General features: G+C 37.2%; 1 protein-coding gene across 1 annotated transcript; it reads left to right on the top strand.

The window, feature by feature from the left end:
* Positions 1–2,823: 2,823 nt before the first annotated feature.
* On the top strand, positions 2,824–12,619 carry LOC108665195 (intraflagellar transport protein 52 homolog). Its single transcript, XM_018151928.2, has 11 exons — positions 2,824–3,120; positions 3,980–4,107; positions 4,459–4,676; positions 5,881–6,022; positions 6,763–6,865; positions 7,140–7,319; positions 8,405–8,518; positions 9,613–9,741; positions 10,173–10,268; positions 10,652–10,810; positions 11,242–12,619. Exons 1-11 carry the CDS (start codon positions 3,097–3,099, stop codon positions 11,275–11,277), a joined length of 1,329 nt encoding a protein of 442 aa, XP_018007417.1. The 5' UTR covers positions 2,824–3,096; the 3' UTR covers positions 11,278–12,619.
* Positions 12,620–14,440: the final 1,821 nt, after the last annotated feature.

The raw sequence follows: 14,440 nt of genomic DNA on the forward strand, positions 1-14,440 counted from the left end.
GAACGCAGATGCATGAAACTTGCCACACGTATTCATTAGAACCTAACGGTGATGTTTAGCTTGTGAAAAATGTTTATATTTCGCCTTGATTCGTGAGTTATATAACATAACATAGTGATGCCGGCGCTGAAGTGTAGGCCTGATGTGGCCTGTCGTCGATTCTTTTCCTTTTCGTGCCTTGTTCACAGAAGATCTAAAATCGTGTCATTTGACCGGATCTTTTCATGACTGACGATAGTTTGAAATGGCTACTAGACTTCCACTGGGTTCGATATGGTGCTAGGCATTTCAAGTTTGACCATATATTTTCTATAGCTTTATCTAGTCTGTTCTTGAACGCGTTCATACTTGGAGCGCCAACGATGTCATCGGGGAGGCTGTTCCACATGTCGGTGATTCGAAGCGAGAAGAAATGTTGTCGCGTTGAGAAGTTGCAGCGCAGTTTTTTTTTAATTTATTGCCGTGGCCCCTGGTGTTGGTTCTTGTTTCAAATTCTAGTGATCCTTCGGATACCTTGTACGTATAAACCATGAGTATACTTGTTACTTCAATGAGGTCCCCACGCAGACGTCGATGACTGAGGCTTGGAAGCTTCATAATCTTTAATCGTTCTTCATAAGACTTACTCTTCAAGCCTGGAATTAGCCTTGTTGTACGTCTTCGAACATTCTCTGTTAAATTTTTGTCCATTTCAAATCTCGGTGACCACACAACGTTTCCAAACTCTATATTCGGGCGCATGACAGCAACAAACAACTGCTTCATCGCTTCTGCATCTAGAAGCTCATATGAGCGTCTACTTAGTCCAAGAAGTTTGTTGATGTGTTAGCTTGCGTTTTAACATGCTTAGAAAATTTCAGCTCCTTGTCGACATAAACTCCGAGATCTTTTTCCACACTAGACTTTTCAATCATTACTCTCTCGTTGCAACCATGTCTTCTCATACTGTTATCTTGCTGTTCATTGTTCTTCCCGAGGTGAAGCACTTTACACTTGTCAGGATTAAAACCGCAGCTGCCACGTATCAGCCCAGTTAACTAAACTGTCAAGATCATCTTGTAATTGCGCTTTATTTGACGCATCCTTCACTGTATTATAAACTTTTATGTCGTCGGCATACATGGAGAAACGGGCCGAAATTTGAGTGACTAAGACATTTCTCGGACCTAAACTGTTGAACAGAGTTGAAAGAAACTTTGAATATACACCAAACGATGATGAATACGTGTACCAAGTTTCATCTAGCTGCGTTCATTAGTTTGAGAAATATTCCTTGGCAATTGAATTGGGGGATATTCCTTGAAGACCGGCCGCGAGTCCGGACGTAAAATTGTCCGAGACGTCAGAAAAAGTAGCATATAAGAGTTGGGTTCGGGATTGGTAACGCGTCACCCTCCAGTTAGACTTTTAAATTTGTTAGCCACCTGGCATTCAACATGCCCAAATATTCACCAATAAATAATAATAGACTAAAGTATATATTCAATTTTGAACAAATTCAACGTCTCAATCACAGTCAATATTTATTAAATTTAGAACAGATTGAATATATACAAATATTTAGTCAAGTTTGCTCCCTCAGACATCCTCGCGATCATTGCTATACACTCTTCAAATGTTTTCTTTTACTCGTGAACTTATGTCACCTCTTCATTCAAAATTACCTCCATCACAGCGAGTCGTTCTCTCTCATTCCACAATCAGGTTTATCAGTCTCTTTCTCAAAATCATTATTCATAGAGCGCTCTTATTTAGAAAATAAAGAACTGGTCATATCGTCCATATAGTAACGCCTTCATATATATGTTACGAGCAGAGAATGTGCACGCGTGCAGGGAATGTGCAAGCGTGCAGGGAATGTGCAAGCGTGCAAGGAATGCGCAAGCGTGCAGGGAATGTGCAAGCGATCTAGGCACATAGACCAAACTTTGCCTCAATAATTTGTTAATTTAGCCACAATGCCCTGCCATACGATTTGTACAATTATTGTACACATATGTTCTTTGTATTGATTTTAAAGCGCATTGAAATATTGCATATTTCGAGCGTGTCAGAAACCGTCGGCAAGAACCTCAACGTGTCTCGAACTAGTCCACCGTGAAACACAATGATCGGTGCGAACTTAATACGAAATACGTTTACGTATTAAATTATTAATGCACAATTCATTTGTTTTATACCAAGTTGTTTTGTCTGCCAAAAAGAATTCCGAAGCCGCCGATTTTCTTATATTGATGTATTATAATGATATAATGTTTCACACTAACAAAAAGAGCGTTATTTCCTTACTAATATCGGTCAGGAATAAGAATTTACATGTTAAGTTACAAGCTAAGCACAGTAGATTTACTTTGAATTGATAACTAATGGAAATACCACCGAACTTTGGCATTTTTCGTAAATAAATCACTATGTTGAGCTGAATTGCTATTGATTTAAAAAGTATAGAGTGCGATTGCGGCATTTTTTTTATTTATGTGAAAAATATTAATCAACGATCTCTGATAGTAGGTTTGAAAATAACATAAAATCTTCTAAGAATTTGTAAAACATACGTAAGGTATTTCGTTGTTCAAATTTCTTCTGAAAATTGTGCTCGGACTCAAAAAATGTTCCGTAGTTCCTTTAATACTTCAATCCATAATGACGAAACAAAGCATAATGGGTGACATTCGAAAAAATTTGCGTTATACTTCTATTTTACAGGCGCGCAGAATTCAAACACTGAAATTCTGTAGCACACTTAGAATAAATGTTGTCCTTAGCAACGGTTTGTTGTGTTCTGCCCCTAGCAACGGAATGTGAAAGCGTCGAGCCTGCGTTGGTATATAGCATGCGGTGTTAGCTCTCAGCCTGTCTTACATAATAGTTTATTCTATATAGGAGCCTTCATGAAGATTGTGCTTTAACAACAGTAGTAAGAACCCTTTTTAGGAATTTGAGCTCTTGAAATTATTTGTTTGTTGCTGAATATTGTTACATTTTGGAGAGAAATAGGACATATAGTCCACCTACTATCATTAATAGGTACGTGTAGTAAAGCTGATAAAAAAAAGCTGTCCGTCTGCAGGGAAAAGGAACTAATAGCTGATCGTCATGCCGCCCATCTCCGAAGTCATTGTGAGTCGAAAAAACATAAAATGTAGTTTCGAATTATATAATATTTTATTGATAATACAGTATTTTCAAGCGATGTTGACTTATATTGATATTTCGTGATATACTTAATAAAGTTTATCACGTGGTGTACAAATGTCAAGCATATAGGGAGAACATCTCAGTCTAAATGTAATTTATTATTATATAAATATTACAGAATTAGTGTTCGATTCACTATGTTAGGTAGAGTTAAAGCATAGGTAAAAGGCGAAATTTGTTGATACGTAAATATATTATTTAAACTCGCGTTTTTTTATGATCACATGTTTGTTAATATCCATCACAACACAAATTCTTATAATTATCACAATCATTATTTGCTGAGGTAAATAACAATTAGTTTAATTAAAAAACAGATTAGCTATCCTTATGAAATGGACATATATTCATACCTTATTTTAATCTAAGAACAAACTTCCTCGTAGTTCTCACGCAAGCAAAAATTTTACATGGCGAGGGCAATAATTCAGGAATTTAAAGCCCACGTAACATGTATTTTGGTGTTATTTTTGTTTTAAAATCAATGCCTGTGAATTCCCCCACTTCACATTCGTAAATAAGTACTTACATCCTCAGTCTGCTTATAACGCAAATTAACAAAGAATTTAAAAGCAAATAGAACGCTAAGTAAATACACCATATCGATATTGAAAACGTTTCGGAGTCCAACTCCATCGTCAGTTAGACAATCTAGAAAATGAAAACAATCATTATAATTCAAAATCTAAAGTCAGACATTACAACCTAAAATTGACAAATAAAAGACCTTCTTAATTAAAATGAATACTGTTTACCAGATTAAAGTTTTTGATTTGTTCAGCCGTCAGATCCCGAGCGATCTCTGAACAACACGATCCTCTTCAGTGAGAGCAAGAACGAACTCTTCAGACTGCAACAGGAACTTAAGTCCTTGCACCGCAAACTTAAGAGCCAATGGAAGGTCACAAGGTGGCTAGAATATTCATATAAACCTCTAAAAAATAAACAATTTAATGCAATTATTTGATCTAGCGTTCTGATTGATTTCTGTTGATGATAATATTTCAATATATTTATATTGATTTGATTTTATGTTCCTAAATTTGATACTGGTACGGTATATTGTATTGAAATAAAATTTAAATTGTACTCCTATAATTATATTGTTATGACATTTTTGGGAAATAGAGTGCATGCGTACTCGTCTGCAGTTTCTGTGTAGAAATTTCTCTCATCCTTCAGTTAATTATAAATGAATGAATTTTTAAAAACTTTAAGTTATTCTTGTAAATAACTTGACCATTTGCTGTTTGCTAACAGCTCGACAGAGCCGCTGACGAAGGCAAGCCTGTCGTCAGCAGGACTGGTGGTGCTAGGCTGTCCCCGTCAGCCGTTCACGGACCTGCAGTTTGCAGCGCTGCGTCGTCACGTCGAGGACGGCGGCGCTCTGCTGGTGCTGGTCGAGGAGGGCGGCGAGAAGAAGGCTAACACTAACATCAACTTCTTGCTCGAGGAGTTCGGGATATCTGTTAATAATGGTGACTAGTCTGCTGTAAGATGGTCTGCTGTATGATGGTCTGCTGTATGATGGTCTGCTGTATGATGGTCTGCTGTATGATGGTCTGCTGTAAAATGGTCTGCTGTATGATGGTCTGCTGTATGATGGTCTGCTGTATGATGGTCTGCTGTATGATGGTCTGCTGTAAGATGGTCTGCTGTACGATGGTCTGCTGTATGATGGTCTGCTGTATGATGGTCTGCTGTATGATGGTCTGCTGTATGATGGTCTGAAGAGGAAGGGAAAATTGTTATTTGGTAACGTGTTCACAGCTCAGGCATAACCACTAACATTCTTATATATTAGTCTTCTAAAAGTTTAATGCCGGTCATGATAAAAATTGATAATCTTTCAGCCTTGTACTTTTGTTTACGTTTTATTTCAACTATACAGTGTTTTTGTAGTAGGATTTTGCTTGTAAATCTAAACGATACCATCACACCACATTTTTGGATTTCCACCGGTGTTCTTTTTAAGCTCTATGTAGTGAGAATAAATCACAGTGAGATTGGACCTATCAGATAAACTATCCACGAAAAATTTTTGCAAGGATTTACTATAATTCTTGAAAATTACTTGTGATCAAGACAAGACTCGGGCGTCCACGGTATTTTTAGTCTCGAAAGTCGTCGTCAGAAGTTTGCTCATGCCGACCTCTGTTTAAATAACCCATTTTGACTCAATTTTTGTTCAATTAGAGCATCATTTGCCTCAATATAAAACTGTGTCATGGAAAAACTTTCTTTGAATCATTGAACGAATTATTTTCCCAAATTCGCTTCAGATGTCGTTCGATGTCCCTAAAATTTCCGAATCATTGAACGAATGATTTTCTATGACTCGCATAAGATGTCACGCTGTCGTTCGATACGATTAAAAATATTTCTTTGAATCATTGACCGAATTGTTTTTCCAAAATCGTTTAAAATGCCACGTCTGAGACGTATTTTGATCTCACAAAAAAATCTGTCTGCTACTCTTAGAACCAATTGGTTCTATGAGTAGCAGACAGATTTTTTGTGAGATCAAAATACGTCTCAGACGAGGCATTATAAACGATTTTGGAAAGACAATTCTTTCACTGATTCAAAAAAAAGATTTTTAATCAGATCGAACGACAGCGTGACATCTTATGCGAGTCAGAGGAAATCATTCGTTCAATGATTAAATAATGACCTCCACAGACTCGGTGGTACGCACCTGCTACTACAAGTACTTCCACCCCAAAGAATGTCTCATCACCAACGGCGTCCTGAACAAAGCCATCCTTCAGGCGTCTGGTAAAGCCATCCCTGGACTCCTCACTGACGAGTCCCTTGCCACAAGGTAGGATTCAAAAGTTTTGCTTGACCCTCGTTACATCCCTCTTTTTTCCTTGTTAAGTCCTTTTGTCCCTCTTCGTGTCCCTCTTTCCTCCTTCTTGTCCCTCTTTACGCATAACAACAATCATTATCAGACAAATGACGTTGAATCAACGTTCAATTAACGTAGGTTCAAAGAAACAATGTTCAATTCTACGTCAGATGTCTGGAGGAGAGTATACCGGGATTCACTTCCAAGCGCACAAACATTGTGAAGGAATGCTACGCCCTTGTGAACTTCCATCTCGATTTCAGTCTCTAAGTTATTATTTTCTAAGGAGTAAATGATATATGAAATATGATTAGTTTATCTCTACGACTCATTCATTCACGCTTAGCCATCCTTCCGGAACACACCCATTCACCCATTTTATTGGACATCACTTCGCGAGAATAATTAAACAGATACATAAAAAATATATATTCAAGTGAGTGAGATCGAGAGTTCTAGGGGTTATCGTTATTTTAAACTAATGTTTTCAACTCACTTTGGTATTCGCTAAACAGTCTATTGATTGACCATACACGTGTTGTCTGGTCTGGTGAGTCTTGATTTGAAATCGCCTGTCAATTCCAAAGTTTTCGGGAATTCTGCCAACATTTTCTTACCTAGATTTTTCCTGAAATGAGAAAAGACTTGCCGTCGCAGTTGAGTCGTTAGAGAGAGAAACAAATGATAAAACAGTTTATAATAATTCGCACCAGGCTGATGTCGTTCGTGTACCCCTTCGGTGCGACGCTGAACGTCAAGAAGCCCGCCGTGGCCGTACTGTCTACCGGTAGCGTGTCCTTCCCGCTCAAGCGTCCTGTGAGTCTAATATAATTATATTATATTGCATTATAGTATATTTTAATAAATTATATTACTAATAATAACTATAATAATGGTTTTTATATAACTTTTTAATTATGAGTCTGAGAATCAAATATGGCGCTTCAAAATCTGTGGATGTCGGCCACATTACGCGTTCTTTGACAACCTCATCGAATCAAACACGACTAAAATTCTCATGATTGTTGCCCTGGTATACACGTTTGCTGAAGAATCAAATATGGCATTTATTACCACGAATATTGTCCAGGTTTGTGCATTTTCCGAGCACCCAACGAGCCGCGGTCGCGTAGCAGTGCTAGGGTCAGGCCACATGCTCACCGACCACTACATCGACAAGGAGGAGAACTCCAAGATCAGAGACGTCATCTTCCAGTACCTCATCACGCCTGACTTCAAACTCGATCAGATTGATGCGGATGATCCGGAGGTAATCTTTTAATACCAACCGAGTTGAGAAAGCCTTATTTTTTAGTTGTACACGTCCGTGCAGAGATCTACCAGAGGTCAGACGAAAAAAAAAAATGGTTTGAATTCTTCGCTTTGTGTCATCTATACGCGTATCCCGAACTGATTCCTTGAGTTATGAAGGAAATACAAGGTTATTCCAAACGATGAGGCTAGTTTAATAAATTCGTATTTATTGGAGCATGAATTCGAAACCAATAAATCGAAGAACCGTATCACTGCTTCGGTACACTCAGTAACAGAAGATATATGCTTTCTCGTGTGTGGGACGAGTTTGGCTACCGTTTACATGTTTGCCGCGCAGCACAAGGGGGACATATTTAATACCTTTAGCACGTTCAATGCGATTGCTTCATCTCGTACTATTATTTCATTTGTTGTACTATTATGAAACAAGATTGCCAGTCAGTCTTTTTTTCCGGACAAATTCCACGATTTAGTTTTTTGTCAATTGCGTTGGCCGGCTAAAATTTATGATAGGGGTACTTCCTAGTTAAATTTAAATTAGAGGGAAATGGAATTGTTACACCGGAACCTAAAAAATATACTAGTATATATTTAGTTACAGACCTTTTTTGGCGTTTTATTTTCGCGGACTTGGCCATATTTTAGGCCAGATGGCAACCCTGAATTATGCACCACTACGTCATGAAGAAATACATTTCGTGGTACACATATGGCCCAATACGCGGGGAACGTGTTAATTATATATGTAAAAAAACTTTAAATCTCTCTCTTTCCAGTGGTGTATCAATGACTGATTCTGAATTTATTTTGGAAGAAATATGAATCTATAAAATTGGGTTTATTTACATCATTTACAATAACGCAGAATATTCGAGTATATTTTCCATTGTTTACGTTAAAACTGTCTTAAGTTTACAAATTTATGGTTAATTTTTACCCCATTTTAATGATTTTTCTGGCTTTGATATTTTAATATTACTTAAGCCACCTACCACGAAGTAAACATGTAATGTTAACGATAGCAAGTTACATATTTTCAAATTGTGATGCATACGTATAATTGCCTCAAAATGGTCTTAGGTTTCCGACTACACGATGACCCCTGACATCTTCGGTCTCTCTGAAAACCTGCAAAATTGTCTTCAAGAATCAGAAGAAGTGCCCGCCGACTTCACTCAGCTCTTCCATGCTAAGGTGAACCCCAGGCCACGTACATGTAAAGTGGAGGTATAAACTATATACATATACAGGAGGTATAAACTATGTATTAACTTCACATGAACTTTTTACCCCGGTTCCAGGCCACGTGCATGTAAAGTGTCCCCAGTAATACTTCACATTAACGAGGTATAAACTATGTATTAACTTCACATGAACTTTTTACCCCGGTTCCAGGCCACGTACATGTAAAGTGTCCCCAGTAATACTTCACATTAACGAGGTATAAACTATGTATTAACTTCACATGAACTTTTTACCCCGGGTCCAGGCCACGTACACGTAAAGTGTCCCCAGTAATACTTCACATTCAGGAGGTATAAACTACGTATTACCTTCACATAAACTTTGTATATGGTAAACGTATTTCGAATCCAAGTAATGGTATTACGCCTGAACGATTACCTTATTTGAGAATTAAAAATAGAGAGCCAAAAAGAACTGAAGTATGAATAAGAGAATATAGTACAATGAAAAGGCGAATCTATAGAAATATAATTATAAATGAGAATGTTTTCAGGTATAGTATTGTGAAAAACTGCTTTTGGGATATAAAGCTAAATGAATGGCAGTAACTGAGGGATTATAATTATGAATACACGAGCATGATTTGTAACACAAATGGTTTCTGGATTAATAGTAATTAATTTGAATGAACGGTAGTGGGTGAATAATGAATGAGAGGTGCTAGGTGAATAGTTATATGAATGTAGGAATAGTATTCAGCATGTATGAGCCAGTGTAAATAACACCACAAATACCATTGACAATAAAATTTAATCATACGGCACACACGACTATTAAATCCATAACAAGTACCTACTGATTTTATGGATGCAATAAGATATACTTTAGTGCAAAAGAATTAGGTAATTTACTCACTAAGAATAATAATTGAAAAATATTCATGCATGATTGTTGATGAATTAATTAATAATCAATAATATAATTCATAAAATATTGTTTATTGAATTTCCAAATAAATTCAATCAATATCAATACTAACTGATGAATAACATTAATAATTTTAATTTAAACATAATACGAGCTTTATGAAAATTCGCTTGCAGTTGACCAACATAGACATGGAGCTGGTGCCGGCAGCCATTGAATGCTACAGCAAACTTAACCTGAAACACGAGCCTCTCCGCCTCATTACGCCTCAGTTCGAAACGCCTCTGCCTCAGCTGCATCCTGCTGTAAGTTGAACGCCTCTGCCTCAGCTGCACCCTGCTGTAAGTTGAACGCCTCTGCCTCAGCTGCATCCTGCTGTAAGTTGAACGCCTCTGCCTCAGCTGCATCCTGCTGTAAGGTGAACAGCTGCATCCTGCTGTAAGTGGAACGCCTCTGCCTCAGCTGCATCCTGCTGTAAGTGGAACGCCTCTGCCTCAGCTGCATCCTGCTGTAAGTGGAATGCCTCTGCCTCAGATGCATCCTGCTGTGAGTGGAACGCCTCTGCCTCAGCTTCTGATGGGCTACTGTATTACTCACAAATGAAATCTGATCAATATCCACGAAGAATTTTGGCGATTTTCTCTGTACTATCCGTAATCCTTGGGGTTACGCATTTTTATCCCCCCAAAAATAAAGGCCTTCACTTTTTTTACTTATCACATACATCTTTTCTCAGGTTTTCCCTCCTTCGTTCCGGGAGCTGCCTAATCCTAGCCTCGAACTTTTCGATCTTGACGAGGCTTTCAGCTCAGACAAATCCCGGCTTGCTCAGGTGGGTGGTATTTTCAATGGCTGTTCCTAAACGATAGCAAAAATTTTCACAGCTTCAAGTACTTCAAATTCATCCCACGTACATTTAAAAAATTAATACAAAATTTGTATATAAAAATACTCATTCAATAAATAATAGTTGTTTATTTCAATGATGAAACAAGAACTTTTAGACAACTTTTTGATCCATAGAGAACTTTTTGCCCAAAAAATGAACCATGATAATTTCAGCGTATATTTCCGTGCATACAATTCCATAATCATTCTGTTTTATTAACGTTAAGGACACAATTTTTCAATTTTAGCGTACAGTTTAAAACAAATGGAAATTTAGATGTAGTATGTAAAAAATTGAAAAAACAAATTTCACCATGCAATTCTTAGGTGACGAACAAGTGTAAAGACGAGGACCTGGAATACTTTGTGCGAGAGTGTGGGGACATATTGGGCATCACCGTTAACCTACCCCCTACTTCCCGTTCTGCCAAGCACATACTCGAGTACGCCTTAGCGCAGCTCGTCGAGTTCAAAAAGCTAAACCAGGTGACAATTAAGATAATATCTTGTTATAAATATTATTTAGACATACATAATGTCGCTTGAATTATTGATCTGTATTTTTTGGACTTAATGACGCTTGAAATTGGGTTGAAAAAATCTCAATCTCTCGAAATGAGAGCAACGTATTATTTTTTAAGATTCAACGTCAAAATTTTCCGCTAACAGTTGTTCTTCAAATAATAGGAAGTCCAAGATATTGTTCAAATACTAGAACAACGTACAGGAATATTAATAAAGTTCACTAACGTATCTGTAAAAAATAAATAACATTCAATTTTTGCGAGCATTCAAGAAATGTCTCAGTTATGATATTATTCAGTCTAGACTAGGTTTGAGTATATTAATTGAATTTCTGATAACAATGCTATTTGATCAACAAGGTTCAAAAAGTTAACTTTGTTTCACCATTGCAGGACCTTGATTCGTTTGCGAGGAGTCGGGATCTGTGAGGTGCTAATTGTGCACTGCTGGTGGGACCAATTATTTTTCGTCTCAAAGTATCATTTAAGTGTGGGAACTGGAAACGAAAATTTTGGTTCTTCATCAGCAATTTGCTACAACTGAAATATGTAATACTTCGAGTCAGAATTTGAAGAATGAATCTGGGAGTTCTCAAGTCAGAATTTATCGAAGGATCTGATTCCTTTTGTGACTCGGTTTAATTTATTAAGGAACATTTTCTCGCCAGATTGTAAATGAAGAGATCCTCACGTTGGCCGAGTAGGATCTAATATAGGAGCTTCTAGTCACATTAGTGTAAAAGGACTGGCGCTTTCAACTGATGCATGTAGATTTATTAAATATATAACAACGTGAGAATAAAGCACCTCCACTCAATCTAACGTGTGTCAACTTGACTCATTTTGGTGAACCAACAGTCTGTCAAAAAAAAAAACTTTTTTTATAGCCATTTGGCCCCTGACGGGTCCCCTTAAATTGGCCTAGCCGCGACTCACTTGTGGATGTCTTGTACGCTGGTTTTAGGATAGCCACCTTCGTCCTAATGAGCAATCCCAACCCACTCATTTCCTCTAGTGTGATCAGTTAGATAGATATGATGTGTTTAATAATTATCAGCGCACATATTGCACATTGTTCTTCAATATTAATATTGAGCAAAGTTAACATATAAGAGTATATCATTGGTAGGTTTTCTTCAACAATCGTCGAATAAGTTTGAGAATAAGGCTTTAGGATGTAAGGCGGCTCGCTTTCCAACGTTTTCTAAGAAATTGTATCTCAACTCATTCTGTTTTATTATTATTCACTAAGTTCACGTCAAATGCATTATCTTTTGTGCTTCTTTCAATCCTCGAGTGTTTGAAGAAGCGTCAAGTTGATGCGGTTTAACTAGGATACTCTAGTAAGTATTAAGGATAGCTAGGGCACCCCTAAATGTCTTGATAGGATACCCTGATGAATATTTAGGACAGCTAGGATACCATAAATTTATCACCTTCTTCCTATAGTAGGATCACATTTTCAAGAGTAATATCCAATTAAATGCAATAAAGTGTTCAACAAATCGTCATAAGCAATGTAGATCCGACCGAAGGGCTTTGGTGCAGCGACCTTGGTCAACATGTTTTTAATTCTATGCAGCTTTCTATTTTCATTTTTTTATATTGCACATGAAATATTTAATTTTGACAATTCAATAAGTTCAATTGGCAAAATTTTACGGCTTGTCATGAGGTAATTTTTGACGTCAGCGTTTATAATACCTTAACTCTTACGCTATTTAATTTACGAACTCGATTCACCGGTATGAGTATATATTGATATCTGATTAGGTCCTAATAAATGTTTATTTTATAATACCTGCTTATTTCACCCTATCTATATATTTCATCGAACAAACCTGTTAATAACAGACGTATATCGTCTGACTGACGTCTGTCTTGTTAATAACAAGCGTATATCGTCTGACTGACGTCTGTCCTGTTAATAACAGGCGTATATCGTCTGACTGACGTCTGTCCTGTTAATAGCAGGCGTATATCGTCTGACTGACGTCTGTCCTGTTAAGAACAGGCGTATATCGTCTGACTGACGTCTGTCTTGTTAATAGCAGGCGTATATCATCTGACTGACGTCTGTCCTGTTAATTACATGCGTATATCGTCGGAAAGGCTGACGTCTTTCTCTCAGTTTATATACTCAAATATTGCGCCACACAACACTTAGAGTTGTAACAGGATCGCTAACTTTAGACTCCTGCGTTAGGTATTTTCTTATTCGAGACGACACAAGAAGTTTGGGATAATTGTAAACATTTTGTGTAAGATTTTGTCGAGACGAAAAGTCCCGGGCAATTATATAAGAGCTTGCGACGCTGATGACATATATATACATGCTAATTATACGCTGATGACATATATACATGCTAATTATACGCTGATGACATATATACGCTGATGACATATATACATGCTAATTACTAATTTAAAATTTAATACATTTATTTTACCAATTAATTTGTTATAAACATTCAATAATTTTCAAACATCTTAGAAATTTTACGATGCAAAATCTTACTTAAAATTGAGAACAAATTTGAAGGGAGAAAGCTTCTATATAGCAGCTGACACCTAAGGTGCTTTATACGGGGCCAGTTAAAGCAGCCATTATATGTGGCTATTACTAACTGCCACTAATTAATGGGCTAGTGGTCTCGTGTAGAGGGCTACTTCATGGACTATTAGCGAGTGGCGGCCAGTAACTGGTCACGTGACCAAGTAACGGCGCCTGATTGGCTGAGAACGAAGACAGCTACACTTAGAAACATGAATGGGACATTTGTCACAATAGCGACACACTTGCGGTATGTAGCACTGATACGTCCTTCTGCCGGGAAAAACTGGGTCAGGGTGACTCTCAGAAGGGCAGGAAATGCATCGTTATTTGGACATAATATATCATTTGTGTGTGTGTAAGATTCACGTTGAGTAATGGTTCGTTTGTACTTAATCTGTGTAATGTTTAACGCCTGACAATATCGGATGAATATTTTTTCGCTTCATTTTTTTCATATCGCATTCACTAAAAGCTGTTGAGCATATAGTTTTCATTAGTTTCTTAACAACCCCAGATAAATATTCTTGATTGAAAATAATTTGCTTTCAACTTTATTTCGTTTATGTGTTAATCAACGTCGTAAAATCCACGAGTGTAATTTGCATCTCAAGTACTTCTCAATCACAATCTTAATCTACGACGGTTAATCTTTTCAATTAATAAACGATCTTAACCCTCGTCTATGACGGTAACCCTCGTGGTTTACTGAGGGTAGCCCTAGTTACCAGACATTTAGATATGAATAACATTGACCACGTTTAGACATCTGCTCAAGAATCTACAAATTCAAATCAAATAGCTCAAGATTCTACAAAAATTATTGGCATGACGAGTTTCCAAATTTTTATTTTATCAATCAACTTATTATACTCGAATAAAAGTTGTTTTGTGATCGACAAATTACTGGTTGGAGATGTTCAGGAGTGAATCGTGAAATTGGGGCTCCAGACACTGAAATTGTCACTAATGCCAGAGACTGAAATTGTCACCTCTGAAGACATAAACTGACAGAAAATTATAGAAAATTCTGGGGGT

The sequence above is a fragment of the Hyalella azteca genome, unplaced genomic scaffold (genome assembly GCF_000764305.2).
Source record: "Hyalella azteca isolate HAZT.00-mixed unplaced genomic scaffold, Hazt_2.0.2 contig12914, whole genome shotgun sequence".
Classification (NCBI taxonomy): Eukaryota; Metazoa; Arthropoda; class Malacostraca; order Amphipoda; family Hyalellidae; genus Hyalella; species Hyalella azteca.